The 13,685-nt window shown below is 42.8% G+C and overlaps 1 protein-coding gene across 1 annotated transcript in view; it reads left to right on the forward strand.

The window, feature by feature from the left end:
• The window catches only part of RAB2A (RAB2A, member RAS oncogene family), a 78,415-nt gene that overhangs the window by 50,438 nt on the left and 14,292 nt on the right, over positions 1-13,685 (forward strand). The window contains exon 6 of the mRNA XM_038766748.1: positions 6,666-6,777. Coding sequence (XP_038622676.1) covers positions 6,666-6,777 — 112 coding nt within the window. The remainder of the gene's footprint in view (positions 1-6,665; positions 6,778-13,685) is intronic.

Here is a 13,685-nt window from a genome sequence, read left to right on the forward strand (position 1 = left end):
GTTTCTGATTACAGTGAGGATTATTAGCATCAACATGAAGGAATATGTTCATGTTTAAGGGACAGCAGATGGGGGAAGCATGAGGTGTAGCTTCTTTCCTCGCTGTTCCAGAAACTTCTGCAGTTCCTTTACGTCTTCTTTAATTGTGCCCAAAGAGTCGAATGTGGCTATGTGAGAACTAGCGCCTATCAAAAAGGGCCAAATAGCCCAGTTTCAACCCGCTTGCCCACAGACCCATTGCTCTAGTTGGTCTAATGTACTCATCCACCTTCATTAACTTTCCAATGTGTTCCCCTCCCACCCTCGAAGAGCCAGCCCCTTCTAGAGGTTACTCCTATTGACAGTTGGGATGATTGCAAGCCAGTCCACTGGGCTGAGATCACTAACCCTTTTCACGTTTCCAGAAAGCACCAAACAGCTTCCAGATGGTAATGAATTTCATTTGTTATCAATCTGTCCTGGTTTTGCACCATTGGCATAGAAGCGAAACAATAGGTATCTGATTACCAGCCAGTCCCTCGGGTCTCTGTTTTCTCGCCTGCCCCATTCCGGTATTCTCAAGGAAACCTCCACTAATGACGGGCGGTTTCAAAGCCCTCTGACTTGTGAAAGACAATGTTTGGTGCCTTGTGGAGGGATTCTCTCTTTGCTCTCCTCTCAGATTTTGGCAATGTAACCTAACTTACATTCTGTCTTTTATTTTGAAGTTTTTCAATAGCCTAATAATAACAATAATGTATTAAATAATCATTATTATTATTATATTTACTAAGTGCTTACTAGATGTCAAGCAGTGTTCTAAACACTAGGGGAGATACACAATATCAGATTGGACACAGCCTCGGTCCCATATGGGGCTCACAGTCTAGGTAGGAAGGAGTAGGATTTAATCCTCAGTCTACAGATGAGGAAACCGAGACATAGAAAAGTGACTTGTTAAAGGTCACACAGCAGACAAGTGGCAGAACCAGGATTAGGACCCAGATCCTCTGACTCCTGGCCCCATGCTCTGTCCATGTGGCCCTGCTGCTTCTCTTATGTACACGTCATCGGTACATAGTTCACCAAAGATGACTTCAGAAATTGAACTATAATTGTTTGTATGAGTTACTTCAGGGTGATAAGCTTTTTAAATCATTTGATTTGCCCTAACATTAAAGGAAGGTGCATAACTTGCTTCCGAATTTAGGTTTACATTTTTTTTTGTAATCTAAGTGCCACACCCATTTGGGTAGTTTTCGTTTTTTCCCTTCTCCAACGAAGCTCTACTGTAATTTAGAGAGGGAGAATAAAGACAGGTGAGATTTTTTTTTCTATGACAGTTCCTTTATAACTGCAGCAATGGAATGCTATATAACGTACTCAGCAGTGATCATTTAGCATACGCACAGGTTAGCCAAAAAATCATTAAATTCACATTTTCTATTTAATAATCGTTATTTAAAAAGTGAAAAGTATCCTGTGTCTTGCAAGACAGCAGTCTGATTCCTGAATGGGTGTTCTCAACTAAAGGAACTGGCTAAGGCCTCAGCAGTGCTGCCGTGGTTGGTAATAGTCAGCAAAGTCGAAGAGATCGTGGTAAATGAAATATCACAACTGGGTTTTGACAGGGAAAGACATTCTTCTTCAGAACTAAGCTTTGGCTGTTATGGCAGTGTAGCAAGGGGCTCGTTCAGCAGCTTAGCTCATGACTGACGGTAAGCCTTTGTGTCTTTTTTTTTTAAGGAATCATATTTTTCTATGCATGTAAATTATTTGAGGGCACAAACCTGGGTCAGTAAGTTGAACAAACATCAGAATCAAGCCAGAGGGTTGGTGTATAGTTGTAGAACCTATAAAAAAGAGAATGGTACACTCAGTGCGTAGGATGATGTTCCTTGAGGCTTGTGTGCTAAAATAGACCGAAAAAATAGTTTTATGTCCCCTGGGTCAGCCATGTTCAGTGTCCACTGAGAACAAATCAGGAGGAAATTTGAATTTGAGCTTGTTGGTGTCGAGGGTGGTGTAGATAGGAAGAAATGTGTGTGGTATCTGATCAGGTAGATTCTTACACACTGGAATTAGTGTCTAGTTGTGGAGTACAAGGCTCTCCTCTTGAGAGGGAAGCAGAGCTGCCCTCAGTGGCTTCTAAGGCCCCTCTTAGTTCTGTGATTGGTAGCCATTCAACCCACCTGTCAAGAGCATCCTGAAATCGCTTTCAGAGGCCCCCATTGAGCCTCTTGATCCCAGGAACCTGAAAGGAATGTCAGACCTGGGTGTGGCCAATGGCTGTCATGAATTACGCGTGTACTAATGTAGGCGTGGACTACAACGTCCAACAGCACCAGAGCCCCGAGGCTTTATTACCATCCTCCTCTTCCCTCTCTTCATTTTCCGAAATGACAAGAGTATGTGCAAGTGAGGAACTTGTAATGGTCTTTCAAAAAATAGGTTAGTAACAATTGTGAGGTTTTTTTAGGTACTTACCATCTGCCAAGTATTGGACTAACTAAGGGCTGGGGTAGAGTCAAGATATTCAGGTCGAACACAAACCCTGTCCCACCTGGGGCTCACAGTTGAAGGGGGAGTGAGAACAGGTAGTTAATCCATATTTTGCACATGAGGAAACTGAGGCACAGAGAAGGTAGGTAATTTGTCCTAGGACAGGCAAAAGGCAGGTGGCAGTTCTAGTGCCACCTGATTCCCAGACCCATTCTCTGTCCATTAGTTAGACTATTTCTTAGGTGCCTTTGCCATCGTCAAAGCTCTACTAAAATCATATCTCCTCCAAGAAGCCTTCCCTGACTAACCTTTCTTTTCTCCTATGTATTCACCCTCCCTTCTATGTTGACTATGCACTGTGGTCTGTGCCCTGTAAACATCCCGCCTCCACCATACCACAGTAATGGAGCTCCCAAGGCTGCAAACTTGATGTGGGCAGGAACGTGTCTGTTATATTGTATTCTCCCAAGCACTTAATACAGTGCTCTGCAAACAGTAAGCACACAATAAATATGACTGACTGACTATAATGTATCTTAATGTTTATCTTCCCCCAATGTATCTTAATGTTTATCTTCCCCCAACAAATCATAAGCTCCTCATGAGCAGAGATCTTGTCTACCAGCCCTTGGGTATTGTACTCTCCCAAGCCCTAAGTACAGTGCTCTGCACACAGGAAGCACTCAGTAAATACCACTGATTAATTGGTATTTAAACAAAGGTACTATATCATCAAACTCTTGAGACTGTGCCTGGGAATCCTCCATGTGCAAATCTTCGTTAGCCAATGAAGTTACTGTGAATATTTCTTGGAATCAGAAACCTCCTTTCCCCACTGCAGATACTTTTCAGTGCCCTTACTCCTGAAATGATCCACTTCTGTAGTTGAAACGTGAGACTCCCTGAAGGAATTTGAAGTAACAAAATCCTTTTCTTACTATATTTAACAACAACATCAATAGTCTTGGCAAGAGAGCCAAATGATTTAAAGTAAACATAAACAAAAAACATAGCCTTAATGTTGGAGAAATTTAAAAGATTATTTTTATACTTTCTAAGTTTAGTAAAATATTTCTGAATGTGATTTATTTTTCCTCCCCCTTGTTTTCTTTCTTTACTCTTGCTTTCAAAACCTTATGGAGCCCCTGATAGTGTATCTTAACCCAGTCTAGGATATGTCTATTGAATCTTTCCTACTCACTACCATGTGCTCCCTCTCCTCCAGCCTTCCCCAATCATCTTTATCCCAAAGCATATGGTGATTTCAACACATTCATGAACAAACTTCATTTCTGCCAAAGAGATGTGCTTCGTGACAGTCATATTTCAAGTTTTATCTGGAAAGGTGGCCTTGGTTGACACATAGTCAAGGTCATGTGAAGAAACCCCGTTAGTTCCAAAAGCATTTGTTAGCATTTTGAATGTAAGGCCAAGGTTGGATCCTGCTTGAATTTACTTTGGGCAAAATAAAGTCTGATGTCCAGCACAGATAGTGAAGGTATGGTAGCGGATCCTGATATGTGGAACACGAACCATTTTAGGTTCTCTTTCAAGGCAGATGACTTGAGTAATACATGAAACTACCTCCTGAAGAAACTCGTGTATTTCAATCAAAACTTGGAATTTTATTGTGAATGAGATCATCTTGAGTCCTTGTGTGCAGTAAAAAGTGCCACTTATACCACCAGTGAACTCAGCATGTTGGCATTTGTAGGCTCCTATGTCTAGACCAGCCCTGTCTCAAAGTAGCACAATCAAAGACATTTAACAGGACCCTGCAGGGTGCCTGACACCATTCTTCATAGAATTGTATGTAACTCTCAGTTCCTGCCTTCGAGAAATTACAACCGAAACTGAGGAGGAGAGGCAAACCTCCAAAATGTGCATGAATGCATAAATGGAACTATGAACTTATTTCCCTGTTTTTAATAATAAAATAACTGTGGTACCTGTTAAGTGCTTACTATGTGCTGAGACTATACTAAGCTCTGGGGTGATTACCAGATCGTCAGGTCAGACTCAATCCGTCCCACATGGGACTCACAGTCAGAGGGAGAATAGGTATTAAATACCTCCACATTCTTACTGAAAAGGGAACGGTTAATCAGTTGACATGAGGTGGGCATGGTGTGGAGTGAAACAAGAAGCAGAGCTGAAGAAAGGGAGTGTGGAGGCTTGGAGGAGGAGGGAAGGAGGGGATCTGTCTAAACGGTAGCAAAGTGGAAAAGGAGGAGGCAGGGGTGAACTAGAGGTGGGCCTGGAAACTGAATGTGAGTAATTTTTAGTTTGATTCAGAAAGCAGTAGGGAGCCAACAAAGGGTTTTGAGGAGGACAGTGACCTAGTCATAGTGACAGATGAGAGGTTATTTTTGTTGTAGCTTGTGGAACCAGTTGGAGAGGAGAGAGGTTGGAGGCAGGCGCCTGTAGTGTTGGGGATGGTAGAAGTTGTGGTGTATGACCATTAAGGCTTAGAGGAAGGATTTAGGAGGTGAATGTTTTTAGGAATGAAAGCAAAGGTGTAGGATTTGAGGCAGAGGAGGCAGCCACAGCAAATCATACTGCTTGATAGTGGAAGGAGTTGGAGAGGACTCTGGGTTCATCTTCAGGAGAAAGATGAGCTGGGGGGAAGATATCCAGGCCCAACCCTGCTACTTGTCTGCTGTGTCACCACGGGCAAGTCACTTTACTTCTCTGTGCCTCAGTTATCTCATCTGTAAAATGGTGTTTAAGACTGTGAGCCCTGTGGGACAGGGACTGTGCCCAACCTGATTAGCTTGTATCTACCCTAGCACTTAGTACAGTGCCTGACACATAGTAAGTTCTTAACAAATACCACTGTTAGTAGTAGTAATTAATAAGAGCGTAACGGATATCATGAAAAGGGCGGGGTGGGGGGTAGCTTTCTGTCTGAGGCTGATTTGGAAGGGCACTGCTGACTATCTCTCTGCCCCCAGGAAGCTCAGTTGGAGGACAGATCATGCCAGCTTCCATTCACGTCTCCTGTTCCCCCTGTTAAAGATGAGGATGAAAGGCAGTGGCCTTTTTCAAAAAGAGACAGACCCATCCTACAGAGTTGTGCCCCCTTGGGGAAGGGGCCGATGGCAAAGTGTGAAAGCCCCCGAGAGAGGTGGTTTTAGCAGGGCCTCCAGGCCCCTGGCGGGTCCTTGCAGACCTTGCTTTGAGCAGCTTTGCCCCAAGTAGGCATCAGGAGCAGCATAGAGAACTCTTGGTCCTCCTAAGGTTCAGAGGGGCAAAGATTACCCAGAGAAGATAGGTGAAGTATTTTTTCAAAACTGTTAAGAATGACTGCCAAAATCTCACTGGCCCATTTTCCAATCCAAGCTCCTCTATTTGGTTGGTGCTGCTGCCAGCCGTCTGCCATTTGGGGGTCTGTATGAAAACTCGTGGGGCACGAGAGAAGGATGATGACCCTCCCGCTGCCACCCGAAGAGTGGAAGAAACAGGGAGAAATTAATTGGCAATGGAAAGCACACTGAACTTCCACCAAGGATTTGGGGACACCATGAGGCCTATTCATTAGGGACCGTTGACTTACCGCTTTAGCAGATGGTGTGTGCTTGTTCAGGATTTCACATTCATTTTTGTACATGTAGTGTTGGAAACCTGAGAGCTTCAGTGACCCATCTCACCCATCGCTGTCTGCTTGCCCTCCCCATTAGGCATGAAAAAGATAAAAAGGAAAGGAAATAAGAAAGAAGGGAATAGTAGACCTGAAGGGAAAATTTACCAGTAAGGAAGCTTGCCTTGAGGGGGATCTGCTACTCCCTTTTCTTCTTTGTCCACACCACCAGCTCCAAGACCTGAAGGCCTGCTTGCATGGATGTGAAAAGGACCTGTTTGGTCCAGGATCTCCTGCTTTTGGCTTTCCTCCTACACTGTTTTCCCCCTAGTTCTGAATGCCAAGCCATTTTGCCTTGTGGGCAAATTGTGGGTAGTGCCATCAGGGATTCATGATCTGACACTTTTTAAGCACTTGAAATTCTTCTGAACATTGATAGTAAGGAGTCATGCTGTTGGTGTTCTGTGTCCTGCTTCCCTTAATCGCATCCCCAAATTATCTACCTGTTTCAAGATTTAAATCCTGGAAAAATGAGGTGCTGCCCGTAGAGAACTCGTCTCATTCCCAGTTAATAATGTAATTATTCTCCCTTCCTTGGGTTTAGTGATTTAGAATCTAGAAGAGAAGTGAAAAAAGAAGAAGGTGAAGCTTTTGCACGAGAACACGGACTTATCTTCATGGAAACTTCAGCTAAGACTGCCTCTAATGTAGAAGAGGTGAGTAATGTGCCTCTAGTTCTGTTTTTTATTTGGAAGAAAAATAACTTGGATCTGTACAAGTCTTCCATGTTTTTCTCCATTACTGGAGAAATAGTCAAGCAGAAATGCTTCAGGTGAACTCTGTTTCTTGTATTCGCCAATGGTTGTCTTCAAGAGTTTGAGGAAAAGTGGCTCAGGATATTCATATTCTGTTGTCATCAGAAGTTACCTTTTAAATGACATTGTAGACTTGGTTTCCAGTGATCATAACGTGATGACAGATTGATTCTTCTCTGTGTCTTTCTTCACCCCTTCCGGAATGGGAGCTCTGTTTGGGGGATTCAGTACTTGCTAATAACAATTGTGGTATTAGATAAGTGTTTACTATGTGCCAGGCACTGTACTAAGCATTGGGGTGGATACCAGCAAACCGAGTTGGACATAGTCCCTGTCCCACATGAGGCTCACAGTCTCAATCCCATCGTATAATTTTTCCTACTACTTAGACTTTAGCCCACTGTGGGACAGGGACTGTGTCTGACCTGATTTTTTTTTATGGTATTTGTTAAGCTCTTACGTGCCAGGCACTATCCTAAGCCCTGGGGTACGTACAAGATCATTAGGTTGGACTCAGTGGAGCTTCCAGTATTAATCCCCGTTTTACAGATGAGGTAACTGAGTCACAGAGAAGTGAAATGACTTGTCCAGTGTCACACAGCACACAAATGGCAGAGCCGGGACTAGAACCCAGGTCCTTCTGACTCCCAGGCCTATCCTGCATCCAGTAGGCCGTGCTGTTTCTAGTTCTGATTAATTTGTCTCTACTCCAGCTCTTTGAATAAGTGGTTGACAAATAGTAGTAGTAGTAGTAGTAATATGATCACTATTATTTTGGGCCAAGGGCCGAATATTCCTTCATAACTGTCTATTCTCTCCAATGAGTGGATCAGCTCTTCATTATCAGTGCTTAATTGATGTTACTGGGGTGTGAATTTCACCTGTTTTCCCCTAGGGAAATCCATGGCTCCATTTGGCTTGGAATGGTGTGCAGGCCCCCCGGGTCAGCCGTGGATTTCCTGGGGGCAGCAGAGACACAGACTGTCCTGTTCCCAAATCCCCTGGTTCCCTGAGGCTTGTAGCAGAGGTGCCAATTTTCTGTTTTCAGCCAGAGACAACAAGGGGGCAGGAATTTTATGAGAGAAGATGATTAGAGGGAACAGACTACAGAGAGCAACCAGGCCAGGAAGCTACCATTTTGAGTAGCTTTCGAGCCCCGATAGGAAACTTTCAGGGCTTGTCAAGGACCTGGGTTGAACAAGTCTAGGAGTCTAGGTCAGATAGCTGGGCGGTCCATCCCTCCCATGGAGTGGCAGAGTCCTGCTTCACCTGAAAGCCTGAGAATGTCCCCAGAAACACAAAGCTGTCCCCAGGATGGACCAAGGAGAGGAGAAAGTGGAGGGGGCACGTGTGCACCTGGGCAGTTGTCCTGTTTTTTTACTGCTCATAGGGAAATTGAGGGCAGTCCACCAGCCCATTTATATTTGGGTGGGAGAAGAGAGGAAAAACAGCAGAAAAGGGGATGGGGAAAACTGGCCGAGAGACCCACACCCACTTGCTCGACACAGAGCTGGCAGAGGTTAAGCGCGGTTTTGGCTGCCGCCAAAGAGCCAGTTGGCCACCCTTCTCTGTGACGAGGAGAATCGGGAATTCCAGCAGCTACTGGTCGTGGCAGTGGAGCAAACCAGCCTCTAGTTTCCTTACCCCCAGCTCTTGTTCCGCTGCCCCTGGCTTTCTTACCCTCAACATAGGTTCCACAATTGAAAGTTCCATGTTGTGTGGCCGAACAAGGGGACATTTACAGTCTTTAAGTCCTCTACTATCAAGCTTCCACGCTTTGCAGCCCTCTTAGTAATGATGTGCCAAGTACTGTACTAGGCCCTAGGGTTGTTACTAAACAATCAGGCCAGACCCTATCCCTGTCCCACATGAGGCTCTTGGTCTCAGTAGGAAGGAAAAGAGTTCTGTTCCCATCTGGAGGAGCCCAGCCCAGAATGTGTCCCCATCTCCCAAAGCCTGACCCATGCAGGACTTTGAGCTTGTAGCCCCCTCGAGCCAGCTGGGCACAAAAATCTATTAGAGGCCCCTACTGCCAGAGTGGAGGTACCAGAAAGTGTCCGATTGAGTCAGTTGGGAAGGCAGGGGAGAGTTAATTTTTGTTTTTAAGTCAGGATGCTGGTGATCATTTTTTTGCTTTATCACAGTGAGCTTGTGAGATGCATAAGTAATGCCTCCATTTCAGAAAAGAGGAATTATATGCAGAGATTAGAAGATTTAACGAGAGTCGCTCAAAAAGGCTGGCAGCGCATCATTCAGTCCTCTGATCCGAACTGGGTATCGTTGCGATCATTCCATAGGCAGGAAGTGACTGCTTTCGGTCAGAATCTGAACCCTGACTTACTGTAGAACATAGGAATTTATTTGAATAGTATGAATATAGCTAGGGTCATGATGACACTTCAGTTCTGTGGTTTATATTATTATTAAAAATTTTCTCTGTGCAGAAATTTGACCTTGCAGACTTAACTAGTACAGTGATTTTGACTTCAGCCATTTTAAAAACCGTTTGAGTGTCAAAGAAACTTGGCACTTCAAAAAAAACCCAAAATTGTTTATAAATGCATTCTTAAATTTTCTCAGGAGCCATCCAGTGTAATAGAATCAGGTAGGGCATTTGCCCAAAAGACGAATTGAAGCCTAAGTGCCGAAAACTAGCTAGGGGTTTCAGTGAAAACCTTTCTAGGAAAAATTGAATAGGATCTTTGGAGCAAATCTTGGACTTACTCCCCTTTTCAGTAGCTTCGAGAGGCAAGATATTTTACTCATTTTCCTTGACATCTGCTGGGTGCTAGCTGTGGCAAGCAAAGATAATTAGAGGCTCTTGAGTTACGTGAAGAACTTTATGATATAAAAGGTCACAAAACCATCCTGTCCCTATTATTCCGTAATAAGGGTGAGGAATTGATTATACCTGAGAGTGATAATCAAGGGCAATGCCTAGTAGTTAGCTTTGTGGGTCTAACAGACTAATGAAAGCATTCATGGGACACTGAGCACACTTTCAAGGAAAATGCTGCACAGAATTCAAGAACCCAGAGAACAAGTAGAAGCAGGAGAAAATATTGCTCTGTGACGCTAAAAGAAAGGCTTAAAATTCAGACTGCTGTTGTGATGAATTTGTGTAGCAAAGTGCAGTCCATTTGAAAAATGGAAAATTCAGCTTAACTGTGTATCAGAGTAATAAGTATAACAAATATGGGATTCGAGAATGCTAGGAATTTTCCCCAATAATTAACCATGGAATTGTACAATAAGCAGCATAGCTTTATTATGAAGGAAAAATTTGAGGCACCAAAATTAATTTTTTTTACATGTAGTCATTATTAATTTTGTAATTCAGCAAAGGTTATGGCTAAAATTTATGTTGCAGATTCCCTAATGAAAAGTCACATCAGCAGGGATTATTTGAATGGCCATCTATTTTAAGTAGGGAAATTTTTACTGAACTGGATTTAGCTGAATTCCTTTCTTAAAACCGGTTTACTCTGAATACCAAGGAAGAGGGTGGATGAGTTAGCTTTACTGTTTGATCAGAGAATAGGAAATTAATAACTGTCTATTTTAGGTGCCAGTGACTTTTTTAAAAAATTGTCATCTATCTTGTACAGCTTTCATTATCCTGTTAGAGCCATTAGATTGTGGGCACCCTTGTAAGCAAAGACTCTGTTTTGCTTTTAGTGTACTCTCCCAAGCATTTAATAAATACCACTGATCGATAGTCCTACCTCTCTTTTGGCCTGAACCTAAACATACAGACTGTTGTCAAAACGACAGCCTTCTGTAAGTAAGAACACCCATTCAAAATTATTTCAAAAGATAAACACTATCCCAGATTTTGCAGACAGATTTCCTCTCAGTTGTTATTTTCTGGCCTGAAAATGAACAGTTCTATTTGAATCTTGAGATTGGAAATAGCAAGAGAGATTAAGTTGTAAATTTTCACATAAATATGTTCCCATGCAGTTTATCAGTGTCAGCCAGTCATATTTATTGAGCACTTACTGTGTGCAGAGCACTAGACTCAGCTCTGGGGAGAGTACACTGTAACACTATAACAGACACATTCCCTGCCCACAGTGAGCTTACAGTCTTACAGTTTACAGCAATCAGTAGTATTGAGGACCTGCTATGGAGTGAACACTGTACGAAGTACTTGGAGAAAAGAACAATAGAGAGAATGTATGCAGTCCTGACCCTCAAGGAGTTTACAATCTAGTGGGGGAGGCAGGCAGGCAATAAAACTAGTTTACAGATAGGAAGGAGAAAAATGGATATATAGAAGAGTAAGGAATAGGTGGGTAGGATAGGCTTATGGGCAGTTGTGGGTTTATGGGTGTGTAATTGACAGACGTGCTGAAGTAGTAGTCAAGGGATATAAACTAGGCAGAAAAGAATCTAACTGGGGAAAGCCTCTTGGAGGAGGTGAGATTTGAAAATGGCTCTGTTCTGCTCTGTAATGGTCTTAAGATTTGTGGGATCTTTTTTTTCCTTTTTAATTTCTATCACGTTTGAGGTGTTTTGTTTCAAATCTAAAGTGACAGTAAAAGTGAGTGGAGAAAAGCCATGGTCTCTCTTGAGATTGAGTTTCTTGAGACACAAACCTTAGCAAATCCAGCTTGAACAGTTAGGGCATTGAAAGAGAAAATGCCAAGATGACTCTTTTCTCTCTACACTTCAAACCATCCTCCCTCTTGTGTATTTTTATTCCATTGTACCTGTGTGGCAGTCTTGATGCTTCTCCCCAGGTGGTTTCAGGACAGTCTCTGCTCTGCTCACTATGAGACCCTTATCCAGAAGAGAAACAAACAAATCATTTCCTTCTTGCCTGACTATCCCTTCTTCCCTGCCTGCATAAGGTAGATTCTCAGGGCTTTATTCCAATTTCCCTTGGTAACCACTTCTCTAGCTGTAACTGCCTTTAAAAAAAAATATTTTCAGGCCATGTATACCCAGGCCTCTTATAATTAGCTCCTGTGATACCCCATATTAAGGAAAACTCTCACTGTAGAGTTCACACAACCTTTTCTTTCAACACTGCATTCTGCTGTCCCTACTTGGCTCACATTAGCGGAAGAATGTACTACTGCCATTGCTGTAGCCAAAATGCATCGTGAAGACATGAGTTCTGGCAGAACTGAGTGCAACTTTGGAAATGCATTGTTATTACATTAATAATATTATTGTATTGCATTCCCATAAATACAAATACAGTTTTCAAGAGTTGGACTTTTTGAGAATTGGATTTCTTGCCACATGCCGTCCTTGTCCTCATTTTAGATTGGAATATGTTAAAGAGCAGGGACCCCTAATTTTTGGTGTTTTTCCCAGTTATCAGTCAGCAGTATTTATTAAGTACCTTCTGAGTCTGACACACTATATTATATCCTTGAGGCTGTGGATAAAAAGGAAAACACCCAGGTTCCCCGCTCTCAAGGATCATATCTAGTGATTCAGTACTTGACCCATTATGTTGTGCTTAATAAGTAATTATAGTGTTGGTGATGAAGCCCAAAATTCACCCCTCTCTCTCTCTTTCTCTTGAAGTGTCCTCCCATATAGGTGAGGTTCCCCCCTCCTCCTGTCCCCATATCTTATCTGAGGAAAATCTGGACTCTGTAGAAAAGTGGAATGGCCTGCATATTTTCCAGAGTAACTCCATCAGCCCAGATACAGTCAAAAACTGAAAGATTATTGAAGGTTTAGAAGAACTGTAAGGGAAGAAAAAGATGTAGTCTTGGTGCAGAAAACAATTTCAAAGGGTTAGGTAGGACATATACCCTCTCTAGATTGTAAACTCATTACAACGTACCTATCAACTGTAGTGTTGTACTCTCCCACATGCTTAGTACAATTCTTTGCGAACAGTACGTGCTCAATAAATATCATTGATTGATTCCATCAAGGGATCAAGTGGAAATATTCTGATTCTTAAACATCGGAACTCCTCTTTAGTTCACGGGGTGGCTTTCTGTTTTGAAATTCTGGAACGTGAGAGTCCTCCAAGTTCTTGTGGCCATAAGCAGTAGCTTCTCCAAATAGCACGATTTTTCTAATAATAATAATTAATAATTTTGGTAATTTGTTAAGCGCTTGCTTGCTAGGTGCAAAGCACTGTCCTAAGCGCTGGGGAGGATACAAGGTGATCAGGTGGGGCTCACAGTCTTAATCTCCATTGTACAGATGAGGTAACTGAGGCACAGAGAAGTTAAGTGACTTGCCCAAAGTCACACCACTGACAAGTGGCGGAGCAGGGATTTGAACTCATGACCTCTGACTCCCAAGCCCGTGCTCCTTCCATTCATTCATTCAATCGTATTTATTGAGCGCTTACTGTGTGCAGAGCACTGTACTAAGCGCTTGGGAAGTACAAGTTGGCAACACACAGAGACGGTCCCTACCCAACAACGGGCTCACAGTCTAGAAGGGGGAGACAGACAACAAAACAAAACATATGGACAGGTGTCAAGTCTTCAGAACAAACAGAATTAAAGCTAAATGCACATCATTAACAAAATAAATAGAACAGTAAATATGTACAAGTAAAATAAGTAGAGTAATAAATCTGTACAAACATATTTACAGGTGTTGTGGAGAGGGGAAGGAGGTAGGGCGGGGGGGGATGGGGAGGAGGAGAGTCCACTGAGCCACTGTTGCTTCTCTAAGCAAATTACAAGTTGATACTCTGATAAATCATAGGTGTTGAAAGCCTAGGATTGTATCTGGAAACTTCAGCTTAATTCACAATGCTGCAGCCTTCTTGCCATTTATCAGCAGAAGGAAGACAAAGATTACTAACTTGCTCCTCCTTC

The sequence above is a fragment of the Tachyglossus aculeatus genome, chromosome 25 (genome assembly GCF_015852505.1).
Source record: "Tachyglossus aculeatus isolate mTacAcu1 chromosome 25, mTacAcu1.pri, whole genome shotgun sequence".
NCBI classification, from domain to species: domain Eukaryota; kingdom Metazoa; phylum Chordata; class Mammalia; order Monotremata; family Tachyglossidae; genus Tachyglossus; species Tachyglossus aculeatus.